The sequence below is a fragment of the Balaenoptera acutorostrata genome, chromosome 21 (assembly GCF_949987535.1).
Source record: "Balaenoptera acutorostrata chromosome 21, mBalAcu1.1, whole genome shotgun sequence".
NCBI lineage: Eukaryota > Metazoa > Chordata > Mammalia > Artiodactyla > Balaenopteridae > Balaenoptera > Balaenoptera acutorostrata.
Window position 1 is genome coordinate 30040985 of NC_080084.1, and position 21532 is coordinate 30062516.

At 38.6% G+C, this 21532-nt stretch overlaps 1 protein-coding gene across 1 annotated transcript in view; it reads right to left on the reverse strand.

The window, feature by feature from the left end:
* Window positions 1-21532, reverse strand: part of CSMD1 (CUB and Sushi multiple domains 1) — a 1828277-nt gene that overhangs the window by 111941 nt on the left and 1694804 nt on the right. The window contains exons 47-49 of the mRNA XM_057537433.1: window positions 18538-18726; window positions 15742-15888; window positions 10852-11040 (exon numbers count right to left, since the gene is read on the reverse strand). Of these exons, the coding sequence (XP_057393416.1) occupies window positions 10852-11040; window positions 15742-15888; window positions 18538-18726 (525 nt within the window). The remainder of the gene's footprint in view (window positions 1-10851; window positions 11041-15741; window positions 15889-18537; window positions 18727-21532) is intronic.

Below are 21532 nucleotides of genomic sequence, written 5' to 3' on the forward strand. Positions count from 1 at the left end.
GTCAAATGCTGCCGCTTGACTGTTTCCTTAGGGGCAAATCCATTGCTTCCGCAAGGCTGTAGGAAGCAGCTGACGCCCACCCCTCTGCTTTGGACAGTCACAGGAAGGCACAGGTGTGAACATTTAAAAAGAAAAGGGCCACTTCTTAGGAACAAAGAAATAAAACAAAGTTCCATTCAATAAAAAGCAAGACCCTGGGGACAGAAGCTGAAGGAAAGCAGTGACACTTCTGTGTGTTACATGTCAGCTCTGACCCACTTACCTCTGGTCACTGCCCCACAGAGATCACCCTCCGGTGGGGATGGGACCCTAATGCACCTTCAGTCTGGTGTCATGAGAACTCGCCAGAGGACCAGAACACTTTGTTTATGGCAGGTTTTCATGGGATCTGGAACCCTGGGGCAGATTTCATCTAACTTGGTAGGTGAGATGACAGGACAGGATCCTGCTCTGGAAACTCATCAAATCATTGCACACGCTGCTCTGATCAGGGACAGTTCCCTTAACCTGTTTCAGCCTTAGCTTCGCCGCCTGCAAAATAAGGACAATAAAACCCCTCGGAAACGGTTGCCAGTGCTCAGCTCAAGTTAGTGGGGCAGTGAGCACAGCGTCAATCCACTGTCCTCCAACTTTCACGAGTGAAACAACGGAGCCGCAGAGAAGAGCAAGGTGCCTGGTACAGTGTGGACCATTAAATACGTTTTTAACAAAATGAACTTCGTGGGTCTAATAAATTCTCAAAACTGCTGACCTGAAATTTTGGCTGCATTTTACTAAAAAAAAATAAAAAACACAGAAAATAAACAAGCAATAAACATGTGATGCAACTATGAAAGGTTGTTAAGAATGATGATGGAACTAAGGAAACTAGGCAATTTCACTGTAATAAATAACGTAAATATTTTGTGACTTCTGTTTTCCCCTATATATGTCCAGAAAGAAAATCTCATGACCTTCTGTCACTAATTTCTCCATTTTTTCACAATTTGCAAAATTTCTGGCCCCGAGATCCAAACACTGCTGCTGGAGTTGATTCGGTTACTGGGAGAACTTGCAGAGTCAGGAGCCAAGGTTCTGGCTGCGGAGGTGGAGAGGGGAGGGGAGGGATTTCACGGGGCAGAGAGCTGATCACACGTGCTGGTCCGTTCGGGCTGCCACAGCAGAGACCGCATACCTGGGGCTTGAACAACAGAAATGTGTGACCACACAGTTCTGGGGGCCAGAAGTTGGAGATCAAGGTGTCAGCAGGATTAGTTCCTTCTGAGGGGCTTGAGGAAGACTGCTCCTTCCTCCTTGGCTTGTAGATGGCTGTCTTCAACCTGTGTCTTCACAAGGTCTGCCCTCTGGGTCCCAATTTCCCCCTCTTATCATGACAGCAGTCATGCTGGAGTGGGGCCCACCCTAATGACCTCATTTTCACTTGGTCACCTCTGTAAAGACCTTTTATCCAAATACAGTCACATTTTGAGGTCCTGGGGATTAGGACGCCAACGTATCTCCTTTGCGGGGGGCACAGTTCAGGCCTGACACCTGTAGCAGCCAGACACGCCTCCGGTGCACTCTGCCTGGTGTCACACACCTCGGAACAGGGCTCTCCAGGCCGTGTGCCTTGCACACGGGGCTGCTCTTCTGGAGGCTGTTCCTGTAGTGCGGTTATCACTCTATTTGAAAGTTGAAGATGACATCACCACTGGCCTAATTTCAAGCTGTGTTTCTTCCCGATAACACCATTTATGTTAGAAGCCTTACTGAGGAAGGCAATTGATGAGAGAGTGGAGCCGTACGCACTTAGTCGTAAGTTCACATCAATGCCAACTATGGTGCAGGCACTGTGCAAAATGCTGGGATTCACATTTAGACAAAATCCCTCTCTTTAAGAATGGGGATTGTTAACACGTGTTCCTTAGACACCTGCACCAGGTTTACCTGGGGTGCTTGTACGATTGCAGATTCCAGCTCCTTGGGACCCGCTGAGTCAGATTTGGGGGGCACTTGGAAGTTAGGGATCTATACTCCAGATGGTTCTTGTGAACTCTGAAGAACCACTGGTCCAGGAGAAGCAATCTACAGACACACAGGACAAAAGGCAGTGGCGAGATCACAGCACGCACAAGAGGGCGCTCAGGACCCGGGGTAGGGGCACCTCAGTCCCCCAGAGACAGAGGAAATGAGCTCGGGGAATTGATGAGGAGCAATTAAAAGGCGATCAGCAACCCACACACAGACAAAGCACTCCAAGGCAGGGGACACGGCGTGTGCAGAAGGGTGCGTTTGCCCTCCTGGATGCCTTTGCACCGGTGTGAACGCCCCACGCCTGCCTTCAAGCCTCAGGGCACACCACAGATTCTCCCCGTGCGGGTCTCTGCTGAGCCGTTCCCTCCCGGAGATTCGGTTACTGGGAGAACTTGCAGAGTCAGGAGCCAAGGTTCTCACAAGCCAAGTCACACCCTATGACTCTCCAGCACTGATCAGCCCCTCCTTTGAACTGCTGACTTCTCTTGGACTTCTCAGCTACCTCCACTTGAGGAATTTTAGAAAGCCAGCTGCTTCGGCACCCTGCATCTCATCCCCGTGTGCCCCCGGGACCTGCCCCGCAGCACAGCCGCCAGGGCCTGCCTGTTCTCTTCACTCCGGTGCCACATTCTCTATGCCAGGGGCTGACATTTCAAACTGTCAATTTCACAGGCAGAGCTTGCTGCCGTGGCTCTTTAATGAAAGACCATAACCTACTCTGTAATGTTGGTCAGTATCTTACACCGCACACACGGTATCCTACCATCTTTACTCCTCTTTGCCGTTCACTGATTAGGAACCCTCATCTCAAAGTTCCGCATGCTGGTGTGGAACGTTCTGTGTGGACTCTTCCCTCTGCTCTGCCAATGCACTTCCCCTTCCCTTGGAGGCTCCAGAAGAGCAGGGAAACACGGGGTCCTCCTAATGGCATTTGGAAATGTTTTGAGTTCTCCGTGTTGGGCTCATTGCTCTATGTTAGGCACACAAAGCTACATCACAGGGATTTCCTTTACTGCATTGTACATGATAGATCTCTATTAGCTACTCTTATCGATAGGACTCTGGATTCTCTTAGAAAAAATGAGGACTTTGCATACTTTGCACAGTTCCTTGCCCAGGAAGGTCAAGGGCTTCATATCACTACGGCTATTACACAAAATCACCATTGTGTACATTTCCACTCACTACTGCTCTAATTATTCACCACTTTCCAGACACAGACAGGAAACATGGAGTTTTGTGATGTACGGTGTGTGCCAAGCATGGACAGAGAAAATGCATTATTTAATTTTGTGAATAAACATGCTGGATTTTAGCACATGATAGAGGGAATTATATGTCTTCTGTAAAATGTTTGAGATATAATTTGCAAACTACAGAAGATAACTGACATTGGCTGAATTATGCTTGTGTTACGGTCTGATCCAGGCACGTTATTTGGGTCAGAGGTCAGCAGACCGTGGTCCCTCAGGGCAGAACCAGTCTGTGGCCGGTTTCTGTACAGCATGCCAGCTAAAAATGGCCTTACACATTTTAAAAGGATTGTGAAACATTTTTAAATAAAGAATATGTGACAGAGATCTTCTATGACTCACAGGACTAAAATATTTGCTACCTGGCCCTTTACAGAAGAAGTTTCCTGATGTCTCATTTTGAGTATTGTGAGAAATCAGAGAAACCTATTCCCAGCTCAGTTACTTAAATATTATTGATGCTAACTAGACATTTGTAAAATCCCTGCTTGAAAGCACGTCAACAAGTACTTCCTGAAGACACTCACTGATGAAATTATTTTTCTATCCTGTAAGGTTCCTTTTTTAGGGGTGCCTGTTAGTACCTGACTCCAGCGTAAAGATTTCATGCCAACTGTTTCATTTAATCCTTCAAACATGCCAGGTGGGGGAGTATTCTTATCCCCGCTCACAGAAGAAGCTAAACCTCAGTGAACTGTGTTGCCTGCCCAGGGTCATGGTGCCAGTAAATACTGGGAATGGGAGGGATCCTTGCCTGAATTGGGAGACTCTGACTGTGAAATGCCCAAGATCTAATCACTCAACTCAAATCCCATAAGAAGATCAAGAGCAAATGGAATAAACCTCAGTTTACAATATGCTTAGTGGGATTTGGCAAATTTTTGGCTTTATGAACTATGTCGATTCCTAGCCTAATATATTAGAATACAGCTGACATAATGACTATAACCTGTATTCTCACATGTATATATATACATATTCATATACATACATATTTTCATATATATCATAACATGTGATTTGTTTTGTTTTTAAAATAATTTTAAAAACATTATTTTTAAATTTCTAAAAATACTGCACTATTATCAGGTCACATAGAAGCTTGAACATTTCATAGAAGCAAATAAATATGTATTAAAAAATCAAGACAAAAATCATAACTTCTTATGCATTTTATGCCCATAGGTAAAAGTTTTTGAGATTTACAAAATAACTCAAGTTTTATGCCAGAACACCAAACATATCCTCTGAACTTTTGATAATGTTGCTATTTTTTTAAGTTAAAAAAAGAACAATTTTCTTCTGAAATATGCCCTTTCAGTGGATAGAAATAATGTTCACAGAGGGAATACTCATGGTATAGTAGAAATAATGTAGATTTTGGAATCTGAAAGACATGGGTTCAAATCCCACCTCTGGTGTTCAGTCGTGTGTTTCTTGGGTAATGTCACCTTTGAGCACTAGTGTCTACAAGGATTAAAGAGATGAGAAGACACACATCCAGCTCAGTCCCTGGTTCAAGGCAGACCTACATGAACCACCTCACCCACCCACCCATCTCTTGCTCTATCCATACCCTTTACATTAGCAAATATTAGCATATATCAGCAGAGTGTAGGCGTCTATATCTTTCCATCTTAAAGTTCAGACTTTACGAACAGAGGCTTAATCATGTCATTTGTGAGAATGATCGTTTTCCCTATGCTTCATTGCCTGCAAAACGCAAGCAAAGCATAAATAACACACAACATCAAGTCCAAGCCAGAGCTCCGACTCACCAAGTGCTCTGAAAATCACGGCTCTGAGATAAAGAGCTACGTGGGAACTGCTCTCTCCGTAACACGGGAAACTCGAAAGCCAAGACCTGTAAGGTACCACTTTAACTGGATCTTTGAGATAATACAGAAAATTTCAGTTCTAATTTTGGCTTCCCTCCAAGATGAATAAGATTAGTGTATTGATAAGGGAAACAGCTGCTGGGCAGAGTTTCTTGGTTGAAGGCAGGAAATGAAGCCTGAAGGGCAAAAGATATGTATGCCTGGCTTTATCGAGGAGGATAAAAACCAGTACAGGTTTTCTGAGAGAAGTAATTTAAAAGGTCAAGGAAAGGGAGAAAAGCAAGCTGAAGTTCTCTGAAATGAGACAACACATCTGGCCTGCTGTGTGTTCTTTCTCACAGGTGATGGGCAGTGAAGGGTCCTATTTGCTGAGTCCTGCCCAGGACTGTCTGAGCGCTTGAACTCTCTCAACAATTCTCAGAGCTTGGCATCAAAGATCCTGTTTTACATGGCAGGAACCAGGTTTAGGGAGATTAGCACTCCCTGCCCATCACGTGACTATTTTTCTCTCAAATTCTGTGCTTCTAAGATGTCACCAGCAGAAAGTCAATGAAAATGAGAAAATAAAGCAGATTAGGGCACAAGATAAGTCATCTTCAATGGAAAAAAAAAAAAATCAGAACTTCCCTGGTGGCGCAGTGGTTAAGAATCCGCCTGCCAATGCAGGGGACACAGGTTCGAGCCCTGGTCCGAGAAGATCCCACATGCCGCGGAGCAATTAAGCCCCTGCGCCACAACTACTGAGCCTGCACTCTAGAGCCCGCGAGCCACAACTACTGAGCCCGTGAGCCACAACTACCAAAGCCCGCGCTCCTAGAGCCCGTGTTCCGCAACAAGAGAAGCCACCGCAATGGGAAGCCCGTGCACCGCAACGAAGACCCAATGCAGCCAAAAATAAATAAATACATAAATAAATAAATAAATAAGAAAAAGAAAAAAAAATCATTCTCAAATACCTGTCATTAATTTACACTTTTTTTTTTCATTCAGACACTGCCCTGACACATGTTCTGCTGGGGCCTAGGGCAGCACATTCATGGTCACATGACCAGTGTTGGGGGCCCCAAAGGGCCTGACCCCAGCTCTCAGCTTTCCACCTCACTCATTTACTAAAAGGCAAGTGTTGCATTTTTAGTAAACATTTCAAAGTATTATTTTGCACAATTATTTTTTAAAAAAAACTAACATCCTAGTGCAGTTAGAAAATATGTAAGTTGTTTTTGTTCCTCTGTCAGCATAAAAGGAATGCTGTTCAAATCACTGAGAAATACTATACCAACTCCAGAAGGATAACTGAAATATTAAATAATATATTGCAATATTAAATATATAAAATGTATAAATATATTAAATAAATATTAAATAGTAGGCTCCCAGTGCCACAAAGGGGTATTTGTCCATTTATTTATTTGTTTATTTCCAGTTTTCAAGTCCCCTATCTTCAAATAAAACAGTTAAAATAACTATGGTGACCTTTGATTTTGGTAAGAGTCTCAAACTATTGCACCATTACTATTGCATCAGTAATTAGATGGGTTGCAGGATTTATAGTTGTTGTTGACCCAATGTGATCTTCTCTCAAAGGGTGTCAGATGCTACTTGTTTTCTGGTGGAGCTATTTAGTTTGAAATTTATTGCAGCAGATAATATTTTAATTACAATTTTTTTCATTTGATGTGCTCCTTATGGAACCTACAACGTCAAATCTCCTCTCATGAAAAACAAATAAGGATGCACTCAGTATCCTGAACTAACTTAAACTACTGCCTCCTTACTGAGACTTTTAGACACTGTACCTTCTCTGAGCACAGGTGACAGAAGGCTGCACATCAACACTGATTTCATTAGCCTGCTTTTTCTCACTTGCCCTAATTTCGCTGAGCAGTGCCACAAGACTCGCAGCAATCAAAACCAGAACACTATTTGTCAGTCCAGATTGTTCTCTCTTCCTGACCCTTTACATTCCATCACAAGGGCCTGTTGGTTCTGTTTTCTAAATATTTTCAACGCCTGTTTTCTTTCAAACCTATTTTCACTGTATCTATCAAGGTCTTCATCATGGCTCCAATGCATATTTCTAAAGTTTCAAAGCACCCCTGTAATTTAGACAGGATTCTGTCCAATCACCTACCACACTACTAAAAGATATTTCCAAAATGCAGATGTGACTGTGTCTTTTTTGCCCTTTAACAGACTGAAGTCAACCACAGGACAGAGAGTAAAAGCTACGTAAACTCAGTTGAGGTCTTCCACAATGGCCCCTACTTGCTGCTCCGACCGCATTTCCATCCGTGCTACCCCTTCAAATCCTAACTCAGCCGTCCCATGATGGGAAAAACATCCCGAAAAAATACCTCCTGCTCCATCTCTATCCAGTGTATATCTTCTCTTGCTTAATGTCATACTGAATTGTAGTTACTGATTCACGAGTCCATCTCTCCTAATGGACCATCAGAGCTTTAAGAGTTGGGAGTGTGTCTTGGTACCTGCAGTGCCTAATTCAGAGGTAAGTTTGAATTGAAAAAAAAATCATGAAAACAGCTGTATCATCTTTAATGCTTGCATTAAGTTTTAAACCTACAACTACAACTGTAATCTACAAACACAGACATATGATTAATGTCACTTTGCCTCTGTATGAACATGTATATATAAACAAAATGTCAAAAACTTGTACAGAGTATACCCTCTCTATAAACATGGACCCTACATCTACTTTAATTTTTGGAACAGTGTGCTTGAGGTCTATAGGTTTCAGAGGTAAAGCTTGTATCTTTATCCTTATAAATGTGCTACAGGGAAATTCTCATTTTCCAATTTTATATCTAATGTGAATATAATATCTTGGGCAAGAAAATAAAATCATATAAGAGTTTGAGCTGTCTTGAGGGGGAATAGTGTGATGGTATGCATCTAGATGATGCTTTTGCAAAGTCTTTTTCCCTTACAGAATTCCAAGAATTTTAAAGAAAGAGTTCACCCACTCTTTAATTTCACACCCTACCATTATGAACTGCCAGCAATTCAGGACCACATAGATGGTGATCACCCATCTATATCTATTAACTCTCTTTGGACCCAAAAACTACTTTGAAAAAATTATCTTCAATTATGTAAAAACTGAAAATAAAAAAAATTAATCTAAATACAATTTAGATGGTTGGTACAAGGAGGGAATTAAAAATCCACAAAGGCTCATTCTGACTATATTGAAGGAGGCCGGTGTTTTTCTGTAAGTTAGGTGAGTATTTACATTATGGAAAACTTCTATGTTCTATAAGTAACAAAAGGAAAGCGAATGATTAATGCTAAACAGATCAAGTTTCCCTTTACTAAATACCATAGCAATTACACATTTATATTATGAACTGTATTAAATTCAGTTCAATCAGCTCTAAGGCTCTTTAATTGTAAGTAAAACACCGTTAGGGTATAAATTGCCAGTATATATGTTATATAAGCCTATTCTGTTTAAAATTTTATGATGTTTTCTCAATGGCCCTCACCTATTAGAGTAAACATTTTTACTATTTATTTTTAAAGATTTATTTTTAAAATGATGAAAATGCTTGTGTAGCTGTACCAAATAATTTAAATGGTTTAAAAAAGCCTATTTTTCACCATGTTTTTTTATTTTTAAACATTACAGCCTCACATATGATGAAAATATTATATACATTATTGTAATCAAAATGCTATTTTACACAAATTGGAAAGAACTAAGAGAGGACTAAAGAAACTCTTCCACAGTAAATGAATTTAAACACCTAAAATATAGATTACTTAGAACTGGTATCTGCAAAATTTTGTTTTAAGTAGAATTTCTTTTGGCCAGACACATTTTGATTCAAACGCTGAAGAGGCAGGCAGAAGGTCTGGATTCTAGACCAAACATTTTTATGATTATTAATAAGTCACTTAACTTTTATGTGCCTCAGTTTAAAAAACATAAAAATAAGCAAATTAAACTAGATCATTTTTAAGGGCCCACCAGGTTTTACAGGTCATAGTTTATGAAACAACAACAACAACCAAAAACCAAGATCATATTGACTCCCCAGTTATCAGAATGGCTAACAGAAAGTGCAGAAGACTGTGGATTTATAGTGGGAAGAGGATGCTTCTGAAATATTTTATAATTTGAGAACACAATCACGTCGAGCATTTATATTCCAATTTCCCACCTAGAACGCGGTGCGTGATTCTAACATTCCACGTCCCTGATGGCATTGCTTTGGGGTTACGTGCAACACAGAGAAGAGATACACTGACCATGTTCAATCAAATCCTTCAGCTGAAACTGCAAAGATTCCAGAAGGATCTGGTTTTTAGTGCTCTATTTCTACTTCTGAGTCATTTAATTCAGCATCAAATAGTTCTGCTGAGCGAGAAAATGGGGAAAGGAGAGGGAAGTGGAAACTTATCAACAAGACACATCCCAGGCATCCTCTGGTTCCTTTTCAACCACTCAGCAGAAGAGCAAGCCATCCCTCCATCGAGTCAACAACGTTCAGAACTCTTCAAACGTCACGGAGATAAACTAACATCTGCCTAGACTGCCATGTCTCATGTGTCTGTCTTGTCACATGATAGTCTCTTTCCAGGATCTTCTTGGGCTTCTACCCTGAGAGCAGATTCCATTTAGGGCCCTGTCTAGGGACTCAGCCTCTAGAGGCCAAGATCTGGGAACTCTTGCCAATCCTGGGCTCAGCCATTTTCCTTGTTCAGTCCACAATGCCAAGGACATGCAGCCCACGGGGCTGCTCTCTGAGCAATGGATTCTATGTCATAGGCAGAGAGTAACAGAACATTTAAAGAAAATGAGAAGCATTTCTTCTTTTGAAAGAAAAAGTACTCTTCTTAAAAAAAAACATCATTCCTAATGAAACAAGCCTATTAGATCTTCATGTTTATCTTACATTAAAGAAGAATATCTGGAGGTACAACATAAATGATGCAGGCTGGGTGTCTGATTAACTTCTTGCGGTTAAAGACAAATACAATAATTGTGATAAATATCTATTATTGTCTCATAGAGCAATACCAGAAAATCTAATATCTAATGAAAAAGAGAGAAACAAGGGAACCAATATGAGGTTCCATTCATAAATTGCAATTAGCTTTCAAAGACCAATATATTTCATTATGCATATAAATCTCGATAAGAGAAAACTGAAAATTTCATGACTTCAAAGCCTTCAATTAAAATTAAAATGTCTTATTTGAAAATTTGATTTTTTATGCATATGAAAGATAAAATGAAAAAAAAGCATGAAATATTGAAATCAACTTTAACAAGTCCTACATTTAAGTGACCTAATGAAAATGAAATATGCAGCGTGTGGCTCAAAGTATGCGTTTTTAATCTAAGGAAAGGGAAAATGAGCTTTAGTAATTGATTTTCATTTAATTAACACAACTGTCAAGAAAAATTATTTTGAATCTGAGTTGGATAACACATTTTTAAGTTTCAAAATGAAATATAAGTATTAGAATAATTCTACCCAGCATCTAGTGAGTGTTCAACCATTCTACAAATTCAGGCTATAAAGCTAAATCAAGCTGAGTGCAAATGTCAGAAGTGTTTGCACGGTCAGCAGAAAGTTTAATTTGTACTTTTATGAACTCACATTCATTTTTTCCTTACCTTTTAACCATAATCACAGCTCTTGTACGTTTCAGAGTGTGATTAAAATAAGAACAATAAATTGAACTCAAGTTTGGGGATGAAAACACACATTTCTTACCCTGGCAGAGTGGAGCGAGGGAATCCCACTGATACATGCCAACTGGATTTCGTCTACAGGTTGCATTGCTATGGCCAATCATCCGATATCCAGGCTTGCAAAAATAATGCACTTTACTTCCAACTTCTCCTGCAGTCCTATTTAAAATACCACCATTCTTCAGGGTGTGGGTCAGGCTGCAGTAAGGTGCTATGGGCACACAAACACACATACACAAAACCAATAAATAAATGTTGCATTTCCCTTGATAAGAGATATAAATGAAATATCTCTATTGTTAAAATAGTGGGAAATCAGCACCAACACGGAAACTTGTACTAAAAGCATCCTCAGACCCAAGAGTGCTGGTGAGGATGTGGAGCAAAAGAAGCTCTTTTACTCATGCTGGTGGGGATGCGGGATAGCGCAGCCACTTTGGAGGACAGTTTGGCAGCTTCTTGCAAAACTAAACACACTCTTATCATATGACCCAGCAATCACACTCCTTTGTGTTTACCCAAAGGAGTTGAAAACTTATGTCCACACAGACTCTTGCACACAGATGTTCATAGCAGCATTATTTAGAGTTGCCAAAACTCAGAAGCAACCAAGATGCCTGTCAGTAGGTGAATAAATAAACAAATTGTGGTCCATCCAATGTTTCTTTTTATTCAGCGCTAGAAAGAAATGATCTATCAACCCACGAAGAGACATGGAAGAATCTTCAATGTATGTGACTGAGTGAAAGAAGCCAACCTGAAAAGGCTACAGACTGTTGATTCCAATTTTACGACATTCTGGGAAAGGTAAAACTCTGGAGACAGTGAAAAGATCAGTGGTTTCCAGAGGCTGGTGGGGGAAGGATGGTAGAGCACAGAGGATTTTTCAGCAACTAAACTATTCTGCATTAATCCACGATGGTGGATACATGTCATTTTACATTTGTCCACACCCATAGAACATCCAACATCAAGAGTGAACCCCAATGTGAACTACGGACTTTGGGTGATCACGATGTGTCAGTGTAGCTTCATTAACAAATGTGCCATCTGGTGAGGATGTTGAAAGTGGAGATGGCTGTGCATGTGGGAAGCCAAGGAGCAAAGCGAAAATCTCTGTAACTTCCTCTCAATTTGACTGTGATCTGAAACTTCTAAAAAAAAAAGTCTAAAAAATAAATTAATTAAAAATCCAGAAAAATCTAGAGCCAAAGGTCAAGTTTCTTAAGTTTGAAGTTTAGATTATCTGCAACTGTTAATCAATGTGATGGTGGAATTCTAACTTTCTGACAAATAAAAAGAAAAAAAGTATCATTAAAATGGAGAAAATAGAAGAATATAACATTTTGCAATCAAGGCCATTAATTTTTTTCCTTGTTGTTGTTAAATGGTCTTGAGAATTGTACGATGACGTAGACGTTAAGCCTCTTTTTAACATATGGGATTTGAATACAATCTTTGAAGAAAATGCACTACTTCAGGTCAATGAAAATCTTACAATAGCTTTAATCATCACATCTGTAGGGAGACTTTTTAAAATTAGAGACAGGCATTTGTGAAAATCACAGTCTTACCTACACAGAATATAACATTTCAATGGCTAAAAAGCTCTGCATCTTATTTACACATTTAGAGAAAGAAAATCATTTTATTCTTACAAGACCAGTTTCACCGCAGCATAAAATCATATGAACTCCCTTCAGATGAATAAAACAATAAAATAAAGAAAGCTGTAAAGTCCTAGAGATCCGGGGTTCCTTTTGCAAGGAGAGGTTTTAAATGTACCACTTCCCTGTGGGGGTCCCATACAGAAAGCACACACACAGGTCTGAATGCTTAATGTTGAACCTTCCCTTCGAAATAAATTCAGAAGAAACCTTCTGAAGGCTTCACGTCATTGCATTGCCCAGAAGCGATGTCTGTGTGTCTGGCCTCGGTTGTCAAGCATTTTCCTGTGAGAAGCATCCTCAGACAACAGTCTCAGCTGGATGAGGTACCGTTTCATTTTTTTAATGGACTCATTTTTATTAAGTTAAAATCCACTAACTCTTATACGAAACTCTTGTCCCATTGGCATACCATTTTCCATGTTCAACTGTTGGAGACTAAATGTTTTAAGTTTTGAATGAACCAAAATATTTAGTTTAGGGAAGGTATGAGTATAATCAGGCACCCCAGCTACCAACTACCCAGAATTATTGTGCCAGTAAATTAAAATAATAATAACAATAATGATGATGATGATGATGAAAAGTAGGAAGGCCAAGCCGACTGTAGACCCTGTTCCAGGTTTAGAGACAAGATAAAGTCTGAAATGCTCCTGAAGGGGCAGTGAGACCACATGGTTCTTGGGGTGTCACCTGTGATTTTGTCACAGTTCAGTCTGTTAAGAGAGATAATCTGCAGGATGACTGTCTAACTCTATAGGGTCCAATAATTATTTTCTTTCCTATTGACTGTGTTTCTTCTATCATCAGGCTGTCAAGATATCCCTTCCTTCCTAACTCATCTAGAACAAGATACAGAGGGGCTCAGAGTGGGGAGACATGGCACTGAAAAGCAAAGGGGAAGATTAGAACACGGGGTCCCACCTGTTCGACTCCTGGCTACGTTAAGAATTAAGAGGACCAGGGCCCAATCCTTACACTCTGCTGGTGGTGCTTTGGAAAAGCAGGTGAAGGAGGGAGACAGTCAAGTAGGAATCATGATGGAAGGTGGCGGGCAGAGTTGGCTATCCTGGGGTTTCTGGGTGTATGTCAGCCAGTCTGTAGTTCTGACTCTTCCATTTCTGAAGCTTATTTCACTTACTCTCATTTACTTCATTTAAGGGCCATTTTTCGCTCAACACTCAGCAGTTTATTGAATTGACTTGAACCTCAATGGACAAGCACTTGTTTTTTGTTGTTGTTGTTTTGTTTGTTAATCACGTAGATCAATTATATTGCTCTTACGCCTGACGACCAATGCTTCACACGTGTAAGGCAAACAAAGGTTTGTGACGCAACACGTGCTTATATTATGGGCTGCAGCTCCCTTGCCCACAATGTTACAGCTCAGGGATCTTCACTGAATCACTGCTCTGAAATTACTGGTGATGAACTCCTAGCAGAGGTCACTGACTCATCAAACTTTAAGTGAAAATCTGTTCAAAGATCTATCTGTATCTATTTCTATAGAGAGATAAATAGATAGGTCCATTCACAGAACAACAGCTTATAGCCTTCTCTAAAATTCTTTTTCCTACTTTCCCAACACTGTTTAACAAAGAGAATCTTCTTGTTCTATAATGAATGAAAATATCCCTTGAAAGACAGAATTCAAAGTATAATCACATCGCCAGGCTACTAAGTAATTTGCCACAGATAAAACAAGATAAATTATGTTCACCATTATTTCCCCTGCGCTGTCCATTTTTGCTCATTGGAAATAAATTCAAACAATTCTACAGGTCTGAGTATTTATTTTTCGGAACAAGGAATTTGATGAACACAAATCCAATCACTGCCCTAATGCTCTCAATACCCATTTGAATGAAGCGATTTCAACTGTGAGCTCTTTGTTGATAAGCTTTTTGAATGGCTACTTTGAGCAAAGGCGGGAAAACAGAAGTCTGAGCATATCTTATTAAACATTATAGAGGAAGCATGAGTGAATTTCATGCCTCCTGTCCTTACATCAAGAGCTATTTCAAAACCCTGATGCTTTTTACTATTTCATGACGTCTACCAATCAGAGAGAGCTAAAATATTCTTAAAACTACTAAGACCTTTCGCTGTTCCTCCCTCAGGGTGTTCCCATCACTGAGGATGTACTACAGGCATTGGAATAAGCAGCCTCTGGGAGGTACACTGGTCAATGAAATGCACAGAGTGGGCATCTCCCTTGGGAAATATATCTCAATTGTTAGCACGGATATTGTTGAGTGAGACACTGAGAAAAGGTTAGATATTTTGCTTATGAGGAATTTAAATTGTCTGTCTACTGTTTTTGTAGGGCAGTATAAACATTAGGTGTCAGGCTGGTCACATTGACAAACGTACACAGGATCTAATCTCTCATAAATGTATTAACTGATTTAATTAATACAAAAAACTACTGACAGAAAGTGATTGAAATATATGGGGAAAGAACAAAATAATTTAAATGTTGATAAGGAAATATATATGTAAACATTTATTTTGTATATGTTTATATGTGTGTGTATATATCTATATGCCATGTCTGCATAAAGATAAAGAGACATACGAATATATAATCAATAAAAAGACATACTATTAATAATAAGATGTTATTATGACTCATACAATTAAACGCAGGGACTTCCCTGGTGGTCCAGTGGTTAAGAATTCACCTTCCAATGCAGGGGACATGGGTTTGATCGCTGGTGGGGGAAGTAAGATCCAAGATCACACATGCCGTGGGACAACTAAGCCCGTGTGCCGCAACTGGAGAAGCCCGCGAGCCACAAGGAAGATCCCTGAGTGCTGCAACTAAGACCCAACGCAGCCAAATAAACAAATAAATAAATAAATTTAAATTTAAAAAAATGCACTATGATTATCTCCTCCTGATTGTCTCCTTAGCCTTTAAACATATTTTAAAATTAATTTATATTATATTACTTTATTTTGGGGGGAAATGTCTTTGCTTTCTGTGGCATGCAATTCAATGGTTTATGATTTTAGCAACAAAAAATTTTAATAGTAATCAACAGATAGTTTATTTTCCCTAATGTAGTTTAGAGATATCACTCAGAGTAATTTCCCATCATATTATTTCTATTGAAGTTAATTATTCATCTTCAGAAATTAGGTTTATACTATAAATCTTTATCTATTGTAATTTTTTAATTTAATGCAGATCCTTCGTATTAAAAATACTTTTATATTAAATCTTAACCTCACTTACTCACCTGAATAACGAATCTTGAATCCTTTTTTACTGGTTGCATGATCAGTGGACCAGCGGAGATATAACTGATTACTCTTGCTTGTAAAATTTGACTGTTCAGTATGGTTTCCACTCAAGACCACTAACAGAGGACTTTGACCAGAAGAGCCTAAATAAAACAGAAAAAACAAAAAGGTTATGATATGAATTAGCACCTACAAAATGCAGACTACTTTTACTTTTGATTAAATTAGAGTCTAGCTATACAATATACAGCTATTTAGTTCCAAAGGAGACAAAGAATTCCAAATAAATAAAGCAGCAGATACATTCTCTGTTAAAAAATAATAATAAAAGAAACAATAGCCAACCAAAATAATTTCAGACATATATGCTACTAATACATAATACTTAAATCGAACAAAAAGTTACCTATAAAACAAGAGTAGTTTAAAAAATGAAAGTAGTTTTTACTATTATTAGTATTTACAACATTGAATGGATATAGGGAATGGAAATTTTCATGCAATACTAGTGGAAGTATAAGTTAGTATAATCACTTTGGAGAGCAATTTGGTAATATCCAATACAATTGAAGGTTTTAATTATATTTTTTATAAACTCCAACATATGTGCACAAGTGTTATTTATACAGCAAAATGTTTATTCCAGCATTTTTATGGCAAAATTTAGATCCTAAGTTGTGGTTTGGGGTTTTAAAAAGGCATTAAAAGTTTTTTCAAAGAAATTCTACACAGCATTTAAAATTAATGAACTAGATAAACATGTATCAGTGTAGGTAATTTTTAAAATAGCATATTAACAAGTGAAATCTGTTTGCAGATAAATATAATATGATAGCAATTGTGTAAACATTCAAAAGTGTGCAATATACAAATTGTGAGTGTGTGTATGTGTGTGTGAGTGTGTATGTGTAGTCTCTGTTACCAAGATGGAAAGTAGCAAGTTCCTCACAAGTGAAGACCACCATCTTTCTTCTGACACCTTTCTCAATTGCGTTCTCTAATGATTAAAGTCCTATTTTGTTTTTAAATTGAGGAATAAGCACTACTGGAGCCGTAGAGAGTAATAAACTCTTGGGTTATTAAAGCTTAAAATCAATATATTCAACTTTTTTCTTTTTTGGTCAACTCAAGAGCTATAAAAGAGCCAGTGTCTTTCAAAAAACAAAACAAAACAGATGCAATGAACATGACACTTAACTTCAACAAAAATGCCAACGCTTAAAAAATTATTCTTATAAAATTCTGACCTTTCACTTTAGAGAGAACTCTTTGACAGTGAAACACACCTAGTCATAGATCTCTGGTAATTTCGACAGCAACTGCTTTGATATTATCTCTATTATCTATTTTGCTTATGGTTTATAATGGGCTTGATCTGTCTATATTTTAGGAAGATCACATTGTAAATGCTTCAGGCCTAAATTATTGATAATGATTTTGCTCCTGAAATGAGAAGACATAGAAGCACTGCCAGCTAAATTTCAATTCAACCAAGGTGAAACAAAGCAACAGGCATACATTTAGAGTGATTGTGTAAATACATATAACTATATACTGCATGTATAGGAATATGTAAGCATATACACACACAAACACACGCACACAGCCCCTGAGGTTAACTGCTTGTCTGTACTTTTTTATGACACCTAATTGGCCTTAAGATAGTTTCCCTGATTCCTCATTGACAAAAGAAGCCCATTTTTGTACTTGGCTAATGCATTACTTCTTCCCACCCTAAAGGCTAAGAGGAGAGTCTTCAGTAGTATGTGTCCGTTTTAACGCACCCTTAAAAACCGTCTGAAAATGAAAATATTACCCTTCAGTCCTCTGTTCCTATGTATATAAGGATGAGTTTAATTTCCAATTTAGCAGCTCATCTTTGGAAATACATAAATTGATTCATCAAGTGTCTATCCATAGAAGCAACTTGACTATTATGATTCATCAAGTCACTAAGAGACATATAAACACACAGAGAATCAATTACAGTAATTTTTTTCACTGAATTGATTGTTATTTATCTGAACTCAATGACAAATCCATCAGAACACGTAAAAACCCTCTTATTATGTACAGCCGTAATTGTATCATGGTGTAATATTCTGAGCTATGATAATGCTTCTGTACAAAGAAAAATTATTAACATCAGTTCCATTTCAAATTGACAATTCAACCACATACTACGTTTAAGCATAGCATTGTTATATTAAAAGTTCATTAGAACTGTACAAAAATGCATGACTCATGTTGAAAACAGTATTAGCATTTGTTCAGTAAGCTATTTCACTAATCTAAAAAAATTGTACATTAAAGACTCCTATAGCACTTATGACCCAGAAATCTCTGTGAGCCATTACTTTTATATATTTCTAGTAAAATAATCATTTAGACTGATTAAAGTACTTTTAGCCCTCTTAAATTTCCTAAAATATCTTCTAAATCAATATAATCTTAGAAGAAGGGAAAGGAAGATCTTTTGAAATCATCTACTTCAAAGCCCCACATTAAAGAATTAAAGAATGATTAAAGTTAATTCAGTACATTTTCAGGGTGTGTCACCAGCATCCTAATGGTTTAAAAGTTGCAACATTAGGAACGGCATGGAAATGTTTTACCTACCGCTTGATCTCTGAGACCACACAAGCCCAAGAATAATTCATTTTCTGTTTGGGGGAGATGTAATTTACTTCAAGAAAATATTCAAGTTCTTGCATTACAGAAACATTATACTGGCATCCTTATTACATTATGCATAGGTCACTGGTACGTAAACAAAGTTTAAAGAGACTTACCATCAAATACTTCCAGTGCATCAAACTGCTTTTCACTTTGGAAAATGTCCACGAAGATGGTGATGTTGTAGTTTGGTTCCACTCTGATGCTCCACGAGCACGTCTGGGAGTTAAAATAGTTGCCTGGATACCCTGGACTAAGGATGACCCCAGAAGATTCTGTCCGGACTTCACTGGCTGGGCATTGTGCTAAGGAACAACGCACCAGTAAAAGTTTTCCTTAACAAAATGAATCCAACTTCAATAGGATAGTTTCTAACCCTGGATATACAAGCTCATGAAAGAAAACAACAACAACAACAAAGCAATCCTACTGAGATGTGACCAAATTTAATACAGGACACAAACAGAACAGGAAAGCAACATTTTAACATCACCCTATAATTTAAAACATAATTATGTATAATATATATATGTTGATATACAGATCAGATAGAAGAGATTGGTAGATGATATACAGATGATTGATAGATAGCCATAGATGGATAGATAAATCCTATTTAACTCTAAGGAGACCAAGAGTCAAAGAGATTAAGTCTGTCCACCCAATCCTAGGGCAGCCAAGCTGAGGTAGCTGTCAACTTGAGAAGAAGAAGCACTGAGCCTGAAAGTTTTCTTTACCTGGAGAAGGTGGAGAAGCCATGGTCTGGCTCCCGCTGATCTGCCACTGGTGAGGGGAGGAGGGACCCCTGACACAGGGACAGTTCATACATACATGCCTTTCACTCCTCATCCACTGTCTATGACTGAATTGCCCACACACCTCACTTAACTTAGGGCAGGTGCCTGGCGGACTCAACCGCAGGATCCCAAGTTTTCAACTAAAGTGTAAGACCTCACCTTTTCAATGTAATATTACAAAAACATTGTGAAATTATACACGATGATAATAAAATTATATTTATTTCTGCCTTTGATTATACTTTTAATTATATTTAGAACAGTAAATTTTAAACATTTGATGGGATTGCTTGGGACTGATAAGAGATGAGCCATATGGGACACCTGGGTTTCTACTGTCTAAAGTGGGAGTGATTTCTAATGGGTTAATTTATCATGAATGAATCATTAAGATAATATGGACACCTTGACACAATTTTCCCTCTCACTGTTTTTCATTATTCAACTACTCCAAGTTAATCACAATAAAACTAATCTGTGTAGGTATGAATGCAAAAGAAAATCACCAAGGTCTCTTAATCAGTCATTTCTCTCATTGCTAATTTAAGTATCCTCCAGAAACAGTTTGTCAATAGAATTATTAAGAGAAAATTATTTCTCTTATTGGTGATGGTTCAACAATAAACAAAGACGTACCAAAACTATTTACAAAATGTTTAAAAAGTTAAATGATCTGCTTTTCCTCAATGGAAAAGAGCTTCTATCAATGGAAGTGTGTCTTATTTGTTGAGTATTCTCCTTTTAATTAATGAAATGTGTATTATTTATGAATACATTTCAAAACCCAAACAGATGAGAAAGCTTATATGTTTTGATTCAAGTAATGGTTAAAAAAAGTATCTTCCCCCCTTTCTTTCATTTAACTTAGTATTCCAATTGAGACGTATCTTAAAATTTAGAAAATGCTTAGGGATAAAATCACCGAGGATGAAACATTTCATAGAACCTTTTTAATAAATGTGTATTTTAGGTAGATTTTAAAGTATACTTACAGTGTTAATTAATGGCAAGTAATATAAAAAATAATTTAAACCAAAACACATAGACCAAACAACTTAGTTTAAAAAGTATCTTCTTCTGTGTTGATGGTAAGATCACTCTGTAAAATATACTATGGCCTTTCAGAAATGAACGTGTTGATGTTAATAAAATAAAATAAGTTAGAGTTTTTTCTGTCTGCATGTGTGCAGGGCCTGGGGTTTTAGGATCTCCTGGGACTTGTTTTGAATTTACAATAAAAGCCAGAGGTTGGCTGTAACTAGACAGCAATAAAGCTCCTCCTCAGGGTTATAATCAGATCAAAAACATGCAAATGTTTTTCTTCAATCTAAAGCGCTATGTGGGCAGACAGTGCTACAACGTCTGACCACATGCCTGCCTGTTCCTGACGTGAAGATGCTACAGAGCACATGTCATTGTGTGTTAATACACGGGAGAAGTAGTTAACCTGCATCTCTGTCTTGCGATTTCATCACCACAACTATAGCTATTAGACAACACTGGGACAGCAGACCACCTGGAAACAGAAAACCATCCACCTGCTGAAATGCACCTGGAGAGCTGAGAGCACAACCCAGGGCGTGATTAGAGATGAGACGCAGATTCTTAAACACAGCTATTCTGATTCCCTGTTTCTGTTTTTTAGAGAAGATAAAATGAAAACATCCGTGAGATTATTTGCTTCATTTCTTTTTACGACCCTTCACAGTATTTCTTTCAGACACACATACTGTTTTGAAGATGCACTGAGTCTGTCTCCAGGTGAACGGAAGTGCCTACACTCCTGTGTTTCTCACGCTCCCTCCCACGTGCCCATCCCTTCCCTTCCTCTGGAAACTGTTGCTAGGAGCAACCCCCATTGACAGCGGGAAGGTTTCAGAGACCACAGGCTCCCCTAAGCTGAGCCCTCCGTGCTAAAAACACCCTGTTTCCCACGGGGGCTATCGGAGACTTCCCACCCCCGGGAAGCATCTGCATCAGGGTCCTGGCAAAGACGTCTCTGAAGGAACATGCTGCTGAGACACTGGCTTGAGCTTTGCGTCCCCTCCCTCTGCGCAGTTACTCCTTTAGCTTACTTTTGGAGAAAAATCCAGTGTGAGCCTTAAAACCCAAAGCACCTTGCAGGGCTTCAGCAAAAGTAATGGACTCAAACATTAGGATTTATAAATAAGATTAACTCTTAAGAGTACATCTAGGTATGAAAGAATTGTGATACGGAGAACTCTGTCACCCGGAGGCCTGGAGACGTGTTACTGTCACACTTATGCTTCCCAAGGAATGGCCACTCTTTGAAGGTCACTGATGGTCTTCAGTG